This window comes from Hetaerina americana, unplaced genomic scaffold, assembly GCF_022747635.1.
Source record: "Hetaerina americana unplaced genomic scaffold, ioHetAmer1.1.p SCAF_4, whole genome shotgun sequence".
NCBI lineage: Eukaryota > Metazoa > Arthropoda > Insecta > Odonata > Calopterygidae > Hetaerina > Hetaerina americana.
The window spans coordinates 54,624,987-54,639,071 of NW_027286985.1; the positions used below are offsets into that span (position 1 = coordinate 54,624,987).

The 14,085-nt window shown below is 39.1% G+C and overlaps 2 protein-coding genes across 5 annotated transcripts in view; one reads left to right on the forward strand and one right to left on the reverse strand.

Moving 5' to 3' along the window:
• The window catches only part of LOC139692408 (scoloptoxin SSD14), a 96,367-nt gene that overhangs the window by 32,827 nt on the left and 49,455 nt on the right, over positions 1-14,085 (forward strand). The gene's annotated exons all lie outside the window — the stretch shown is intronic.
• Positions 896-10,561, reverse strand: LOC139692391 (cdc42 homolog). The gene is made up of 6 exons (XM_071590555.1): positions 10,505-10,561; positions 9,673-9,786; positions 6,713-6,785; positions 6,443-6,552; positions 1,245-1,427; positions 896-1,133 (listed from the first exon to the last, which is right to left on the reverse strand). Exons 1-6 carry the CDS (start codon positions 10,559-10,561, stop codon positions 1,038-1,040), a joined length of 633 nt encoding a protein of 210 aa, XP_071446656.1. The 3' UTR covers positions 896-1,037.

The following is a 14,085-nucleotide window of genomic DNA, read 5'->3' on the forward strand; positions in this document are numbered from 1 at the left end:
AGAAGGTATTACCACGCTACTTAATGAACTTTCATAAAATACATTAAATGCATGTAATGTATAAATGTGACTTCTATCCCCGTCTAAACTACAGGTATTTCCCTGTGATGTTGGCAATAGAACTGACATTCAATTTGGATTAAAGAGGAGCAAGATATTTGCAAAGGATAATATTCTTGACTTCGCCCCCATCCCCTCCGAGCATCCCTCTAATAATAGTGATGAATTGATGTGGAACCAACTTGGACTAATTTCATTCATTGAATGTTTCTCCATTGACTTCACCCAGTGCATGCACGTTGAAATATAGTTTATATTTCGATAGACTTACCTTTATATTATCAACTCTCTCATCCCTAGAAAAAACACGCGAACAACGTTTCGCGCGATACAAACAGGATCATTCACTATTCTTTTTCACTTTAGATGACTTTTTCTGACACTCATATCCTTTTATCCTAAGTATGGATTAAAAAGCATTTATCATTATTGAGATGACAGATAACTGTCGTGTATGAAAACCCTTCACATGGTTCCCTTTTCGGAGAGAGAAATGTAATAAAACTTGATTTAAGGTCAATTCATGAAGCTCACTCCCGTTTACCCAATCCTTCCATTTTGCCATGAATACTTATATTACTTAAGTTTCATTTAAGTAACGGAAAACTTCAATTTACTCCATATAAGTAAATGTTATAAAACCATGCCGCATGTATTTTAAGGGACGGTAGATGTCATGCCCACGATTTTTTTTCAATAATGGCTTGTCCTCTTAACGGTACTTAGCAATTCATTATATTTTGTGATTGTAGTAACAATTTTATTAAGTTACGTATTATTCACAAATAAACAACAAGAAGTTGCTATATTATATACAGTGTCCTCTCTTATTACAGAGGCGAATTGACGTTAATCATTTCAAGTATTAATAGTCGCTTATTTTCTAATCGTAGACAATATTTACAAAGCGTATTTGTACGAGTAACATTACACCAGATGAAAGGCAAACGGCAGCTTAATTCCTTAATCCTTATTTTTCAGAATAGTGAACATTTATTACGACCTTTTTTACAACCATTCTTCGTCTCCAGTGCTGCTTTGATGACGACATCAAACAACTCATTGACACCATTCTGTGGAACATAAAGAAATGGCTGATTGTATATATTCTACTTTTGATAAATCAAACAAAATCACATCATCTCGGCAGGGAAACGAAATGGTTAAGGATGGATTAGCCTTACCAGCGACAGAGCAGAGCATTCCACGTGGGTGTACAGGTTGAGTGCATTGACAATTTTGGCAGCCTCTTTCTCTTCGACCAACTCCGTGTCATCTTCGCTCTCAATCTCTTCCCTGAGGTCGGATTTGGTGCCCACCAGAATGACGGGAACTCTGGGATTATGCATTCTAACTTCTGGAACCCACTGACGGAGAAGGAAGCATTAGCGATGAGTCAAACATACACCTTATTATATATATAAATAAATACATATATACATATGCATATATATATGTGTGTGTGAATATATATATATATATGTATGTATATATGTATATATATATGTATATACAGTATATGCTTTCATAGACGTAACACAGAAGTGCCGAATAGTGCCGAATACATATATAATACCGTGTATTATATATGTATATATATATGTATGTATGTATGTATATATGTATATATATATATGTATATATATGTATATATATATGTGTATATATATGTATCTATATATATACATATATATGTATATATATATATATATATATATATATATATATATATATATATATATATATATATATATATATTATATATGCAGGTTCTACTATAAAAGTAATGCGCATTCTCTAGGAAAAATAGATTTATTGACCGTACTTGCGGAGGCGTGTCGGCCATGCCTGGAAGTCACCCTAAAACTCCTCGACGGGAATGCCTCTCAGGAATGTTGTAACATGCTTTTGGATGCTTTCCTTTTCTCTCTCTATTCAGTCGGGGAAACAAAAAAAAGTCGCTCAGAGCCAAGTTGGGACTGTAAGGGGGCTGGGGGACCACCGGGTAGTGCTTCTTGCCAAGACGTTGGTAACAATGAAGGACGTGTGGCTGGGGGCAGTTTCTCCCTGTGGTATAAACTCAAAATGGACGAATCCTCGGACGTCAAAGAAGACAATGAGCATCGTTTTGATGCGAGACTTGCTCATTCGCGCTTTCTTGGGGCGTGGGGATGACTCGTGTGTCCCTCGCTGCTGTGCCCTTTCGATTCTAGGTCCTACTTCAGCGTCCAGGATTCCTGCCCAGTTAGGACAGATTTAAGATAGTCCGGCTCATTTTGAATCAAGTCAAACAATTCTTGACAGCGCGAAACTCGAAGTTCTCTCTGGTTTTCCGTCAATACTTTCGGTACAAGCTTCGCGCAGACCTAGCGCATTTCCAGATCCTTGGTCACTTTCACATATGCTGCAAATTTGGACTTTGTAGGGTGTCAGCAATTTGCTGAATGCACAATCGACGGTCGGAACGCAAAACTTCGCGCACACGAGTCACGTCTTCGTCGGTTCTGGCCGTTGCTGGGCGTTCAGAACGGGTTTCGTTGGCGACCTCCTCCCGGGCCTTCTTGAACGCCTTTTGCCAACTCCTGGACTCTGACCTTGAAATGCAACCGTCCTTGAAGGCCGCTTGAAGCATCTGGAATGTTTCGGTTGCAATCTTTCCAAGCTGCACGCGAAACTTGATGGCATATCGCTGTTCAAGCGAACGCTCCATCGCGCCGTGTTACAAAGTTGAAAAACACTTCACGCGGAGGCACATCCTTCCACTCTGACTGCTCGGAGCAATCTGGCAACCAACTGCTTTGGAAGGGCAGACCCCCCCCACCACATTTTCCGACTGGGTACACCGCGCTACGATGAGAAGTCGCGTCACAATAAAATCATACGCATTACTTTCTTAAGAACAATGCATATATATATATATATATATTCACTTACACACATATATATGGTATATATCATATCATATATGTACATATACATACATACTACCTTGATCAAAAATTTCCCGGAATTTATTCAGAAAATTAAAAATACAAGTTTATTCATCTAAATCTATATTGTCCCCTTCAAAGTAATCCCCATCGACTGCAACACACTTATGCCAGCGCTTGATCCAATCCTCGAAACATTTTTTATATTCGGTTTTCGGTATGTCCATCAGTGCTTCCTGCGATTTTTCCATTACTTCCTCTCGGCTGCTAAAACGCGTTCCCCGTAATGGTTTTTTAACTCGATTGAACAGAAAGAAGTCACAGGGAGCCAAATCAGGTGAATTCGGTGGCTGTTGGATGGTATTTGTTGCATTTTTCGTCAAAAAATTACGAATAATGATAGCACTGTGCGACGGTGCGTTATCATTGGTGCAAAATCCACGAGTTTTCTGCCCACATTTCTGGTCTCTTTCGGCGAATTGCTTCACGCAAACGTCTCATAACGCCCAAATAATACTCTTTGTTTACTGTCTGGCCTTCTGGCAAAAATTCATGGTGCACTACACCGTTGTAATCCATGAAAACCGTCAGCATTGCCTTCTTTTTTGACTGAAAACGACGTGGTTTTTTTGGTCTCGGCTCATTTGGTGAACGCCATTCACTTGCCTGATGTCTGGATTGCGTGTCGTACTCATAAACCCACGTCTCGTCTCCAGTAATGATCCTTTTGATGAATGTGGGATCGGATTCAGCCTCGCAAATCATGTCTTTTGCGACGTCAACACGGTCTCTTTTTTGCATGAAATTGAGGTCTTTTGGCACCAACTTTGCTGCTACACGACGGAAACCCAAATCATTAACCACAATGTCTTGGGCGGATCCATAGGCAATGTTCAAGTCCTCCGCTATTTCTCTGATGGTTAATTTGCGGTTATTGACCAACATTTCTTTTACTTTATCAATTTTTTCACCGACTTTCGATGGTCTGCCACTGCGTTCATCATCTTCGATTGACTCACGACCACTTCTGAACCGCTCGTGCCACTGGTAAACGACCGTTTTTTTTAGAGAATCGTTGCCGAAACACTTTTCCAACATTTCCAACGTCCGTGCGCCACTAAATCCGTTTTTTACGCAAAATTTAATACAAGTTCGTTGTTGCAAATTTAAATCCATTTCTGCAATTGTAAAAAATCGCCAACACACACAGAGATAGATGTACTCTTGGCTACGTAACTTTTGCAAATGTCAAGTTATGACACTAAGATTTAAAGGGAATATCAACAACAGATGTACCAATTTAACAAAAAAAACAGAACTCAAATCGGAACGATGGGAGCGCCACACGGTGGTTATTCCGGGAACTTTTTGATCAAGGTAGTATATATTCATTCTCACATCTACATCTACTTAACACCCCGCGACCGCCGCAAGGGCGTGTGGTGGGGGGTGCTAGAACTCCACCCGTAATTATATTATATATTGCAATCTTAAGCTTATGTGTTGATAATGACTTCAAGCAATATTGAAAGTTTTGTCGAACGATCGACGATCGGTTTCCTTTTTTCTAAATGTTTAGTGGCATTGTATGCATTTTAAGAGGATGAGGTGAAACGTTCTCGGCCTGACCAATAGATGGCGTTCCAATCAGCAAAACTTAATGATTATTGCATGGGAGCAAGTGTTATTAGTTCGTAAGACAAGTTTCAACTTGTTCTCTGAAGTAGTTTGTTTACACGTATTGCTGTAGTTGACGTCTTTCGTTGAAATGGAAAAACTTAAATTTCGTGCGGGCAAAAAATCCTTCGTTTTGGATGGATTAACCCCTAAGGAAATTCATCCAAAGTTGACATAAGTGTACGGGGACTCAGTTCCTTCAATATCTACCGTCAAAAAGTGGGTAGCTGAATTTAAACTTGGTCGCACATCCCTGAAAATGACCCACGTGAAGCACGGCCAAAAACCGCAACCACACCGGAAACATTGGAAAGGTGCACGATACCGTGTTGGACGATAGGCGAGTGCAGGTGAGTGAGATAGCTGAGGCCGTGGGGATATCGGAAGAAAGGGTGCGAAACATATTGCACAAAGAATTAAGAATGCGAAAGCTCCGCGTAAGGTGGTTGCCATAATTTGCTGAATGCCGATCAAAAGTAAATGCGCAAATGATTTTCGCAGCAATGTTTGGACCGATCCAAGATGGAACCGACCGATTTTGTACGGCGATTTGTCACCATGATGAGACCTTGGTCCACCACAACAGGCCAGAAACGAAACAGCAGCCGAAGCAGTGGGTGGAAGGCGGCGGTTCAGCGCAAAAGAAAGCCAAGTCGATCGCATCTGCCAGGTAGGTTAAGGCCAGTGTCATGGCGATAGGGGTCCTGTTAATTGTTTGCCTTAAAAAAGGCAGAAAAATTGCAGGCTAAAATTACTCCATCTTTCTGGACCAGCTGGATGCCAAAATTTGCGAGAAGAGACCTGGCTTGAAGAAGAAAAAAAATTATCTTTCACCAAGACAACCTTCTGTCATCTGCTCACAAAGGTGCGTTGGCGATGGGAAAACTACGGGATTTGGGGCACGATTTGCTCGGCGATCCCCCTATTCTCCTGATTTAGCATCCTCAGACTTCCATCGATTCCTAAACTTGAAGAAATTTGTTTATGGGAAACGCTTTGCGTCCAATGAAGAAGTTGAGAGGACCGTAGATGGATATTTTCACAGCCTTCCAGACTCCTACTTCCGGGAAGGAATACTGATGTTAGAGAAACGCCGGACCAAGTGTGTTGAAGTCAAGGGAGATTGTGTAGAAAAATGAAATCATTTTTAGTTGAAAATCGAAGTCTTTCATTGTCAAGCCGAGAGTTTTTCACCTTACTCTCGTATATTCATTGCTGTGGAAATCAAGGAAAGTAATAAGGATGATTTAGGATGTTTTATGTAAACAATACCTAAATGCTATCTAGTACTTCAAGATAAAAAAGAGAGAAAGGCGAGATGATGCCTAATATATAAAAATGCTTTGTCTTTTTGTGTAGTTAAATTAGCTAACCTCTTAATATTTTTAGCTGGATAAGAAATTGGATAAAAATATCAAGGAAAGGGAATTTTTTGGGACAAAACGGAAGAGAAAAGTGGATTGGAATGGTAATGTGCTATGAGGAGACGGTTTTTCAGGGAGCTTAATGGAGGAAAATTTTGAAGGAATGAAGGAAGCATCAAGTACCTGGATTACCTGAGGAAGGCAATGCGCTTCTTTGGGGGGAAGAGGTTGATTGGCGGGTAAAGGTAGCAGTGGAAAGGAAAGTGACGGAGGGTTTCCTAAACTGCTTTAGAAGCAAAGGGCCTATAGTGATGATAAATTTAAATGTTTGCACCAACCTTAAGCTATAAATTAAAGAAATATTTAAATTATGGCATTATTTCAAAATTAATAATAATAGAGATATTTTACCTTTTTGGTGACGTGTTCAAGAGAAGCGAGAGAGCCGATGCTGTAGCAAACCAAGAATACGTCGGCGTCTGGGTAACCTAATGGACGAATGCTATCATACTCTTCCAGACCTACGAAAGATAAACGGCTTTTAATCTAAGGCATTACAGAGAATCGAAGGAAATTATGTATTTTCAATAATTATGTATAATAATTATTAAAAACATATTAAAATATAAAATCTATATATAAACATAAATATGTATATATTTATAAAAATATAATAATTACCTGACGTATCCAGGAGCTCCACTGTATAGGTTTTCCCGTTTACATTGTGTTCCGTGCTGTATACATCCACAACCTTCAATGAAAGTGAGCATATCAAATTTTTATTAAAAAATCATATTCTAATTAAGATAGTCCAAATCAGGTTCAATATCATAATTTTAAACATATTAATTTTTATTATCGTATTATATTAAAATTATGCCTATTAAACTAATAAAATTAAATCCCAACTATTTCATCGTTTTCACAAAAATTCATCCAGTGAGGCTTTGTTCAGATATACGACATACATTCATCTCGTACATAAAACTCACTATCAGGCGTAAAAGTAATTGTGGAAACACTTTATGAGTTGGTGTCTTATGCAATAGCTTGCCCATCGGTTGATAAAACAATGTGTGATTGCACCAATTAACAATGTGATCAATATACTATGATCACCTCAAAAAGAGTTTAACGACACTTTGCTGCGATAAATGAATAAAGTCAAACTCCTAACGTAATCCATCATCATAAAAAAACAGGAATATCCATTGTAAAAATTAGTATAAAAATATTATTGCCACACTGAATTTCTTTCCGCGCTATTATTCATATCCTGTTGCTCTCGGTGCATTTTTCAGTGGCTCTATGCTACAATAATGGCCTTCATCTTTCGTGGGGTCCTCATCTGGATATAGTCAGTTTACCTTCATCTATAATCATCTTTTCAATTTGTTCACTATTATCGTTAGGCATTTGGTCTAAGAGTCAACTCAAGAATTTCTTTTGTGTTATACTCCTTAATATTGATGGTCTTCAAAACATACAAGTGTATTGCCTTTCGTTTTCGTATCATTTTCTAATTGTAGTAATTGTTAGTACTCATGTCCCTCGCATCAGAAGTCGCTCTTCCACTCACATCCCAGGAAGTGCCCATATGTCTATCCCCAACCCTCTGTTTAACAGAGAGAAAGAAAATCCAGTTTCGTAAATGTATGATTTGTTATAGGCTGCAAAAATATTACTCTGACGTAAAATGAGAAAAAAACCTGCGACGATTTTCCAGTGTGAGTAATGGCTTCGAAGGTCTATCTGGAATCTGGAATTTTAGGCTTCTGTGCTTTTTCTAGTTCCAAATTAATGAAGGCACAATTGTGTTAAAGAAATTCCAATAAAACGCGCTTTAAGTTCATTCATAGTGCCTATTGATAACATGGGGGATCGCTTTGCGTTTAGTTGCAAAAGTAAGGCAATTATTGTGCATTCACATGTGTTGGTATCAAGAAAACACTGCAGACACGAAATTTCAGCATGTCTACCTCTAATTAATTAGCTGAGACTTTTGCAGATTCTCAGACTCTTAGCAACCCATGTTTAGAACATATTGCGCAAAATGTTAATCTTTCGTCACCGTAGTAAGGGTAATTTCACTTTATGAAGATGGCCTGTACCCAAATTATTTCCTTGCAAACATATTTTTTCGATATAATCTACATTACTGTGGAACACGACGTCATTCCTCGGGTGAATCCCTAGCTCTCTACTAGCATCTCCCATTCCTCATGATGCCAACATCCCACGCCCTTATCTTGTGATATATATCTACTAGCTTGTGAAAATTTACTAATCTTACTGAATTATTTGATTGCGGTAGGTTATTAATTTGACTTGTGACTAATGAAATACAAGGTATGTTAAGGTTCGATCCTTTGCAGTATCCGTGCCACGCGTTGCATTCCTCGGTTACGGTTATAGTATTCCGCCGGACAATTTTGGAACGTTTTCCTTATAATGCCACAAGCGAAACAAAATCCCAGTAATAGTAAAGGCCCGCTTTTACTATTCTAAACAACCTAGTTTCCCTTCTGAATAGACTACCTTCATAACTCGCGGCTGACTGACAGGACGACTCTTTGTGTGGCAGGGTGAAATATCCATGATAGAATGGTGCAGTACGGAAAGAATTAGTGAAATTAAATATTTTTCTGGGTAAAATAAAAAATAGGCTTTTATACTCTGCCTCTTCCGAAGGAAAATTCCTTGAAAGTATAAGTTAATTAATTCTAATATAATGGCCAAAGTCGTTAATTGATGCATTATAGTCTTAAACTGTTCTACTCCGTGAATGAGTAACGCTAGCAGCAATTGGTGCCATATGGTTAAATAAATTATTTCGTTAGTTTTGGCTTGCTACAAACCGGAACGTTTACTATATTTCCTTATTTTAATCCGCTCTTGAAAATTAACCATAGAAGCAGATGTAGTAACGGCAGCGACAAATAAATAATGAACTAGTAGATACACTTATATGGGTTAGGGAAACACGAAACCGCTGCGCAATGTAATTTTCCATGTTTTAAGGTAGGAAATATTTACTATTCACACAGTCATCGGTATTCGATATTAAGCACGAACAGCATAAAATGCTGCTGAGGCTAAATATTTTCCCCTCTTCTTTGTACACTTTCAAATAACTAAACAAGGAAAAAAAAAACAATTTTTTGCAAAATTACGCCCTATACTTGCCAGCCAATTTATCTGAGGAAACGTTCAGCATTAGAGGGAACCCAGGATGCGTCAACGATATACCTAACAATTAATAATTTATAATTTGTTATAATGCACGGCACATTTAATTTCATTGTAAATAGTTTCCATCTTTAATGTGCAATCCAAGGACGCTACTCTCTTCGCAAATGCAATTTAACAGTAAGTAATATTTTACAGTGAACACACTCATTTTTCCCACCACTTTGATAGAAAGCTTAGTGACGACGCTCCCTCCGATAAGAATGCATCCTGTCTTCTGAGTGGCCTGGCAAAGGAAAAACAGCCTTCCGCCTTTTTTTTTGTTGATATTTAATTTCATGAGAGATAACCAGCGTTCATAGCCCACTTCAAAGCACCCACGTAAAATGCTATTTTTTTATATGAGTATAATACATGCTAATTATTTACGTAACTCTAAATGCACTTACCGTAGAAGTACATTCTTTAGGATATTCTTGCTTCACGTAGGTTATTAGAAGGCAGGTTTTCCCCACACTATCCTGACCAACAGCCACACATCGTATCCTCTTATCGTCCTTTCCCTAAAAAAGAAATACGAATTGACTCTGGCACGGTTCACTTAATTGATAAATCAGCATGTACTCTCTGAAGTCGAAAAAAATGTGCACTTATAAAGTTTGTCACAATAGCAAGTGGTAATTTCAAGTATATCTGTTCATGAGGGTGGCTTAATTGGCTGGTTGCCAATCTGTGATTAGAAATAGTTTTACAACTATATGATCCATACCATCGTATGCTGCACTCTCTGAAATGAATTCTTTCCCCTAATCTAAGAGACCCTGCCGCTGAGCTGAACTGACATGTCAGTCGGAGAGATCCAAGAGTGAAAGAAGTTAGTTCTCGCCGTTCCACAGAGCAACTTGGCGCGTCAATCGACAAAAACCACAAGTCTGCCACCACTTACAAATTCCCTGTACGTAAACAGATAAGACCAACTCAAAGACACCCAGTCGTGAATATCTATACTTAACACATGTTTTTGATTGTCTTGTACCGGGCAATGAATATGGGAATTTATGCAAATACTAATATTTCCTAATGAGACTTATGTCACATTTGGCATTAGAATTGTCGAACTGTCTTCCGATACATAAAAGGGTCATTAATACCTGATTTTAATGTGCTAATTAAATGGCATAGCTTTTATTCATATTAATCTCGCTTCCGCTTCAATCTTAAAGGGTGTTAGAGACTGTGATACTATTTTATCTTTGCTTCCGTGCCATCTCAGCTGATTACCATGGGCATTGAAGGATCGCCAGGAACTGTAGCGAGGTCGATGAAGCCTAGAGTCATAAGAAATACGAACACAAATTGGAGCTTGGTGCGTATCTTTGGGTGACGTGCGATAGGTTTTACTGCCTTCTCTAATGTTGCGATTGCTTGCTGATTGCCGTATTGAGACTTTATGGGTCTTTTAGGTAGTGAGAAAGCGTAGTGGGAAACGAGCATCAGCCGTTGAAGTGCAATTGAAATTTTAAGTACGGCATCCCAGCTGCAAATCACAGGCCCTCCATAAAAAAGCCGATCATTTAGGACATTTTAGAAAAAAGCTCAAGTGGTTAAAAGCAAACCGCGCACGACCCGGACTTTAGTTAACCATCCACTCATGTAATCGCCAACTGACGGTAGGCATGTTGCGGTGGGGAGAAATAGCGGATGCTACGCTATGATGCCGGAAGCTAAGTGAAGCCAGAATGGCTGGTTTCTTAATCCGGGTCCTCGCATAGGTGGCAACAGGCTTCATCAAGGGGATGAGGTGATTCATGAATGAAAAATAAAATACTATATTCTTTTCTTCGGATTAATTCATATTTTGATCGGAAAAATAAATTAAATTTCCTGTCGGTATTAGGTATGCGTAGTCATAATCACGAGTAAAATTATGAGTTAGTAGTCATGTGTGATGCCCTTAATGTACAATCACTGCCGCACCGACGTGTGGGGTGTTAGGGCACAAAGCATATACGATATAACTATTAGTTCATATATGTGTTTGAGCATACAAGTATGTCATCTCATATGTATAAACACTCGTACACATGAACGAATACATGATTAGATACATAATGCAATGATGTACGGTTTTGTTAAATGATTTTTCTTAAGTGAATATATTCCGATGATGGAGTTCGATTTTTTATCAAATCGTATCTTTCGAAAGATAACGTGCTCTTGAGTTTGACGGTGACAGTGTCTTGTTCTCTCTTAGCTTATCTCTGTGGCCGAATCTCGTACCAATACAAGTGCCTTAATAATTCTCTCGGTGTCGCAAGAAAACTCAGATACCTTTTAATGATATAAATCTTGCCCGCTCTCTTCATGAATTAAGATGATCCCAACCTAATTCATTCGACGATTCCGTCACACTGATTCTATTCTTGTTGTAATTTTGCTTACAAATCTGGCGTGATTTCTGGGAGACTTTTCCAATTCCTGAAGATTTCCGTTGGATGAAACGTAGCTTCTTTGCGGCTTTCCCGTATATTCCGCAATGTGCGCCCCATGGAAGGTTTGATGTCAGTGTAACATTCAAGTATTTGACCAGTTTTGAATTTCTTAACTCGATCCTATCTATTTTATAATGTACCTTTTGTTTATCTTCTCTTTTATTATTTGGATTAAAGTATTTTGCTTCATAGTAGTAGTAGTAGTATTTAGGGGGGGCGACCGGCAGCTAAGGTCATTTACGCCATAGGGGATGGACAGGAAAGGATGAAGGGTAGAGAGAAACCCGGCGTCGGCATTAGCCTACTCTTTACGAAAGGCGCCAAGAGGTCCGCAGCTTAACGTCCCATCCGATGGACGGCGTACTCACTCAAAGTGCCCTCCACAAAGCACCTCAAGTAGGGATCGAAATAACTCTGAAAAATATACAACACCGCCGGGAGTTTAACCCGGGCTCTCTAGGTGGGAAGCCCGGACGTTAGCCCCCGCACCATCTCGATCCCCTTTTTGCTTCATTAGTTGGTATTCTTCCTCTTGTCGGTATCTTCCCTAACCTCGTCTTTTATTCATCCCTGAGTGGAGAAAACCCTGGCTGGGTGGTGGAAGAGCGTTGCTGGTGGTGGAGGTAATTCACAAAACCTGTGTGTATATCTGAAGATAGAAATCTAAAATAAGATATTGGCGCTATGTTGATATGCATGGGTTATTTAAGTATGCCCTACCAGAGAGGATATCGTCAAGTAATCGCTAAAAGGGCGAGAAAGAGAATGAGATTTGTAGATCAAATGTAGCCTGGAATTGTGGGGAGCAGGGGCTGAAGATGATCCTCCGACACCTATTTCTCTTGGTACAATTCCCCAATATATCAGTTCGAGTTAATGATCTCTCCGTGGTGCCTATCGGTGAAGTTTGTCAGCCTTACTGGACCATTTTGACTAATAGGTCAAAACTTTTTGTGCACCGCATTCCTTAGATAATGCTGGGACGGATAAATTCAATAATATGTTTGTCAATAGTTTTTATTACTTAGGGGAGCTGATAATAAATCTCATATCGGAGTCATCCGCGTGAATAACCTTTGCCTCTCCCCTTTCCTCCTCCTCGGCTGCATTTTCTAATATATTTGACCGGCGGAATAACAATTAACGATCGATTGTTTTCCTTCTTCACCTTATCTCATCGAAATATCATTCACCTTAATGCTTATCATCAAGCTATTGCATCGTCTTGCTGTATCTATGCGACGCCGACGATGTGTCAACTACTACTGCTATTAGCTAAAGTGAAATGTTAGATTTTTGAGTCTTTCCAAATTTTCAAGGAGTGACGTCATAAAAAATTCCTTTACATGGTAAAAGTTTGAAAAATCAGTGCATGGGGAACTCTAAATGCTTCTCTTAAATTCAGATGCCTACTTTGTGATGTGAAAGTGACTTCCTTCACGACCCGGTGATGTTCTTTGTTCATAAATATAAATCAGGAAGGTCGTATTGTCTTAGAAATGAAAAATACCATGTCACCTGCCGCTGTCTTCGAGGCGAAGATGGTTGATAAGTGATAGTGGAGATAACTAGTAAAAATCGTTTTTCGGGTGACGCGACGTAAATATTATATCTATACGATTATTAACTAAGTTTGTGCTCAAAAATTAACTGTGCTGTCAGCGTTTTGAGATCATATGTGGTCACTCACGCCAAATTTGGTTGGATAGGTCAGGCGTACAATTTCATATTAATATCCTTAACTGAAATCGACAAATATCGCTTTTCTTAATCTGGAGAAAGTCTTTGACAATATGGACCCATATACGAGAAGGGTACGTACAGATGGTGGGGAATAGGATACCCTAAAGATAATTGGTATGAAATACAACAACAGGAGCTTAAAACACGCTCTGATGGAGAGGAGGGTTAACAAAAAGAGCAGGTGGAATGATTTACGTATCTCGGAAGAGTTTTGGACCAAAATGATCAAAGTAGTAGGGACATAAGTTTGGAGAAGAATTGCACTAAGAAATGAAGAAGTAGGGACTTTTGGAGAATCATTTCTCTAGGCAATGAAGCTTTTACAAGGAGGGTATGGATGACAGGGACACTGAGTAAGGATGTTAAGAAAAGGCTCGTTAAAACGTTCATATGGAGCGTAGTTATGTACGCCACGGAAATATGAAATGTGGCTGTGGAGAAGGATGGAGAATGGTAGTGGAAAGTGGAAAGAAAGGAAAACCAATAAGATAGTACTAGGTACAGTGGGATAGGAAAGGGGATTGCTGGGAGAAATCATAAGTAGGCAGAAAAAATGGATGAAAAGCATATCGAAGGGCAGTGGGATGTTGAAGACTGTGATAGAGGGGATAATGTTAGGTAAACGAG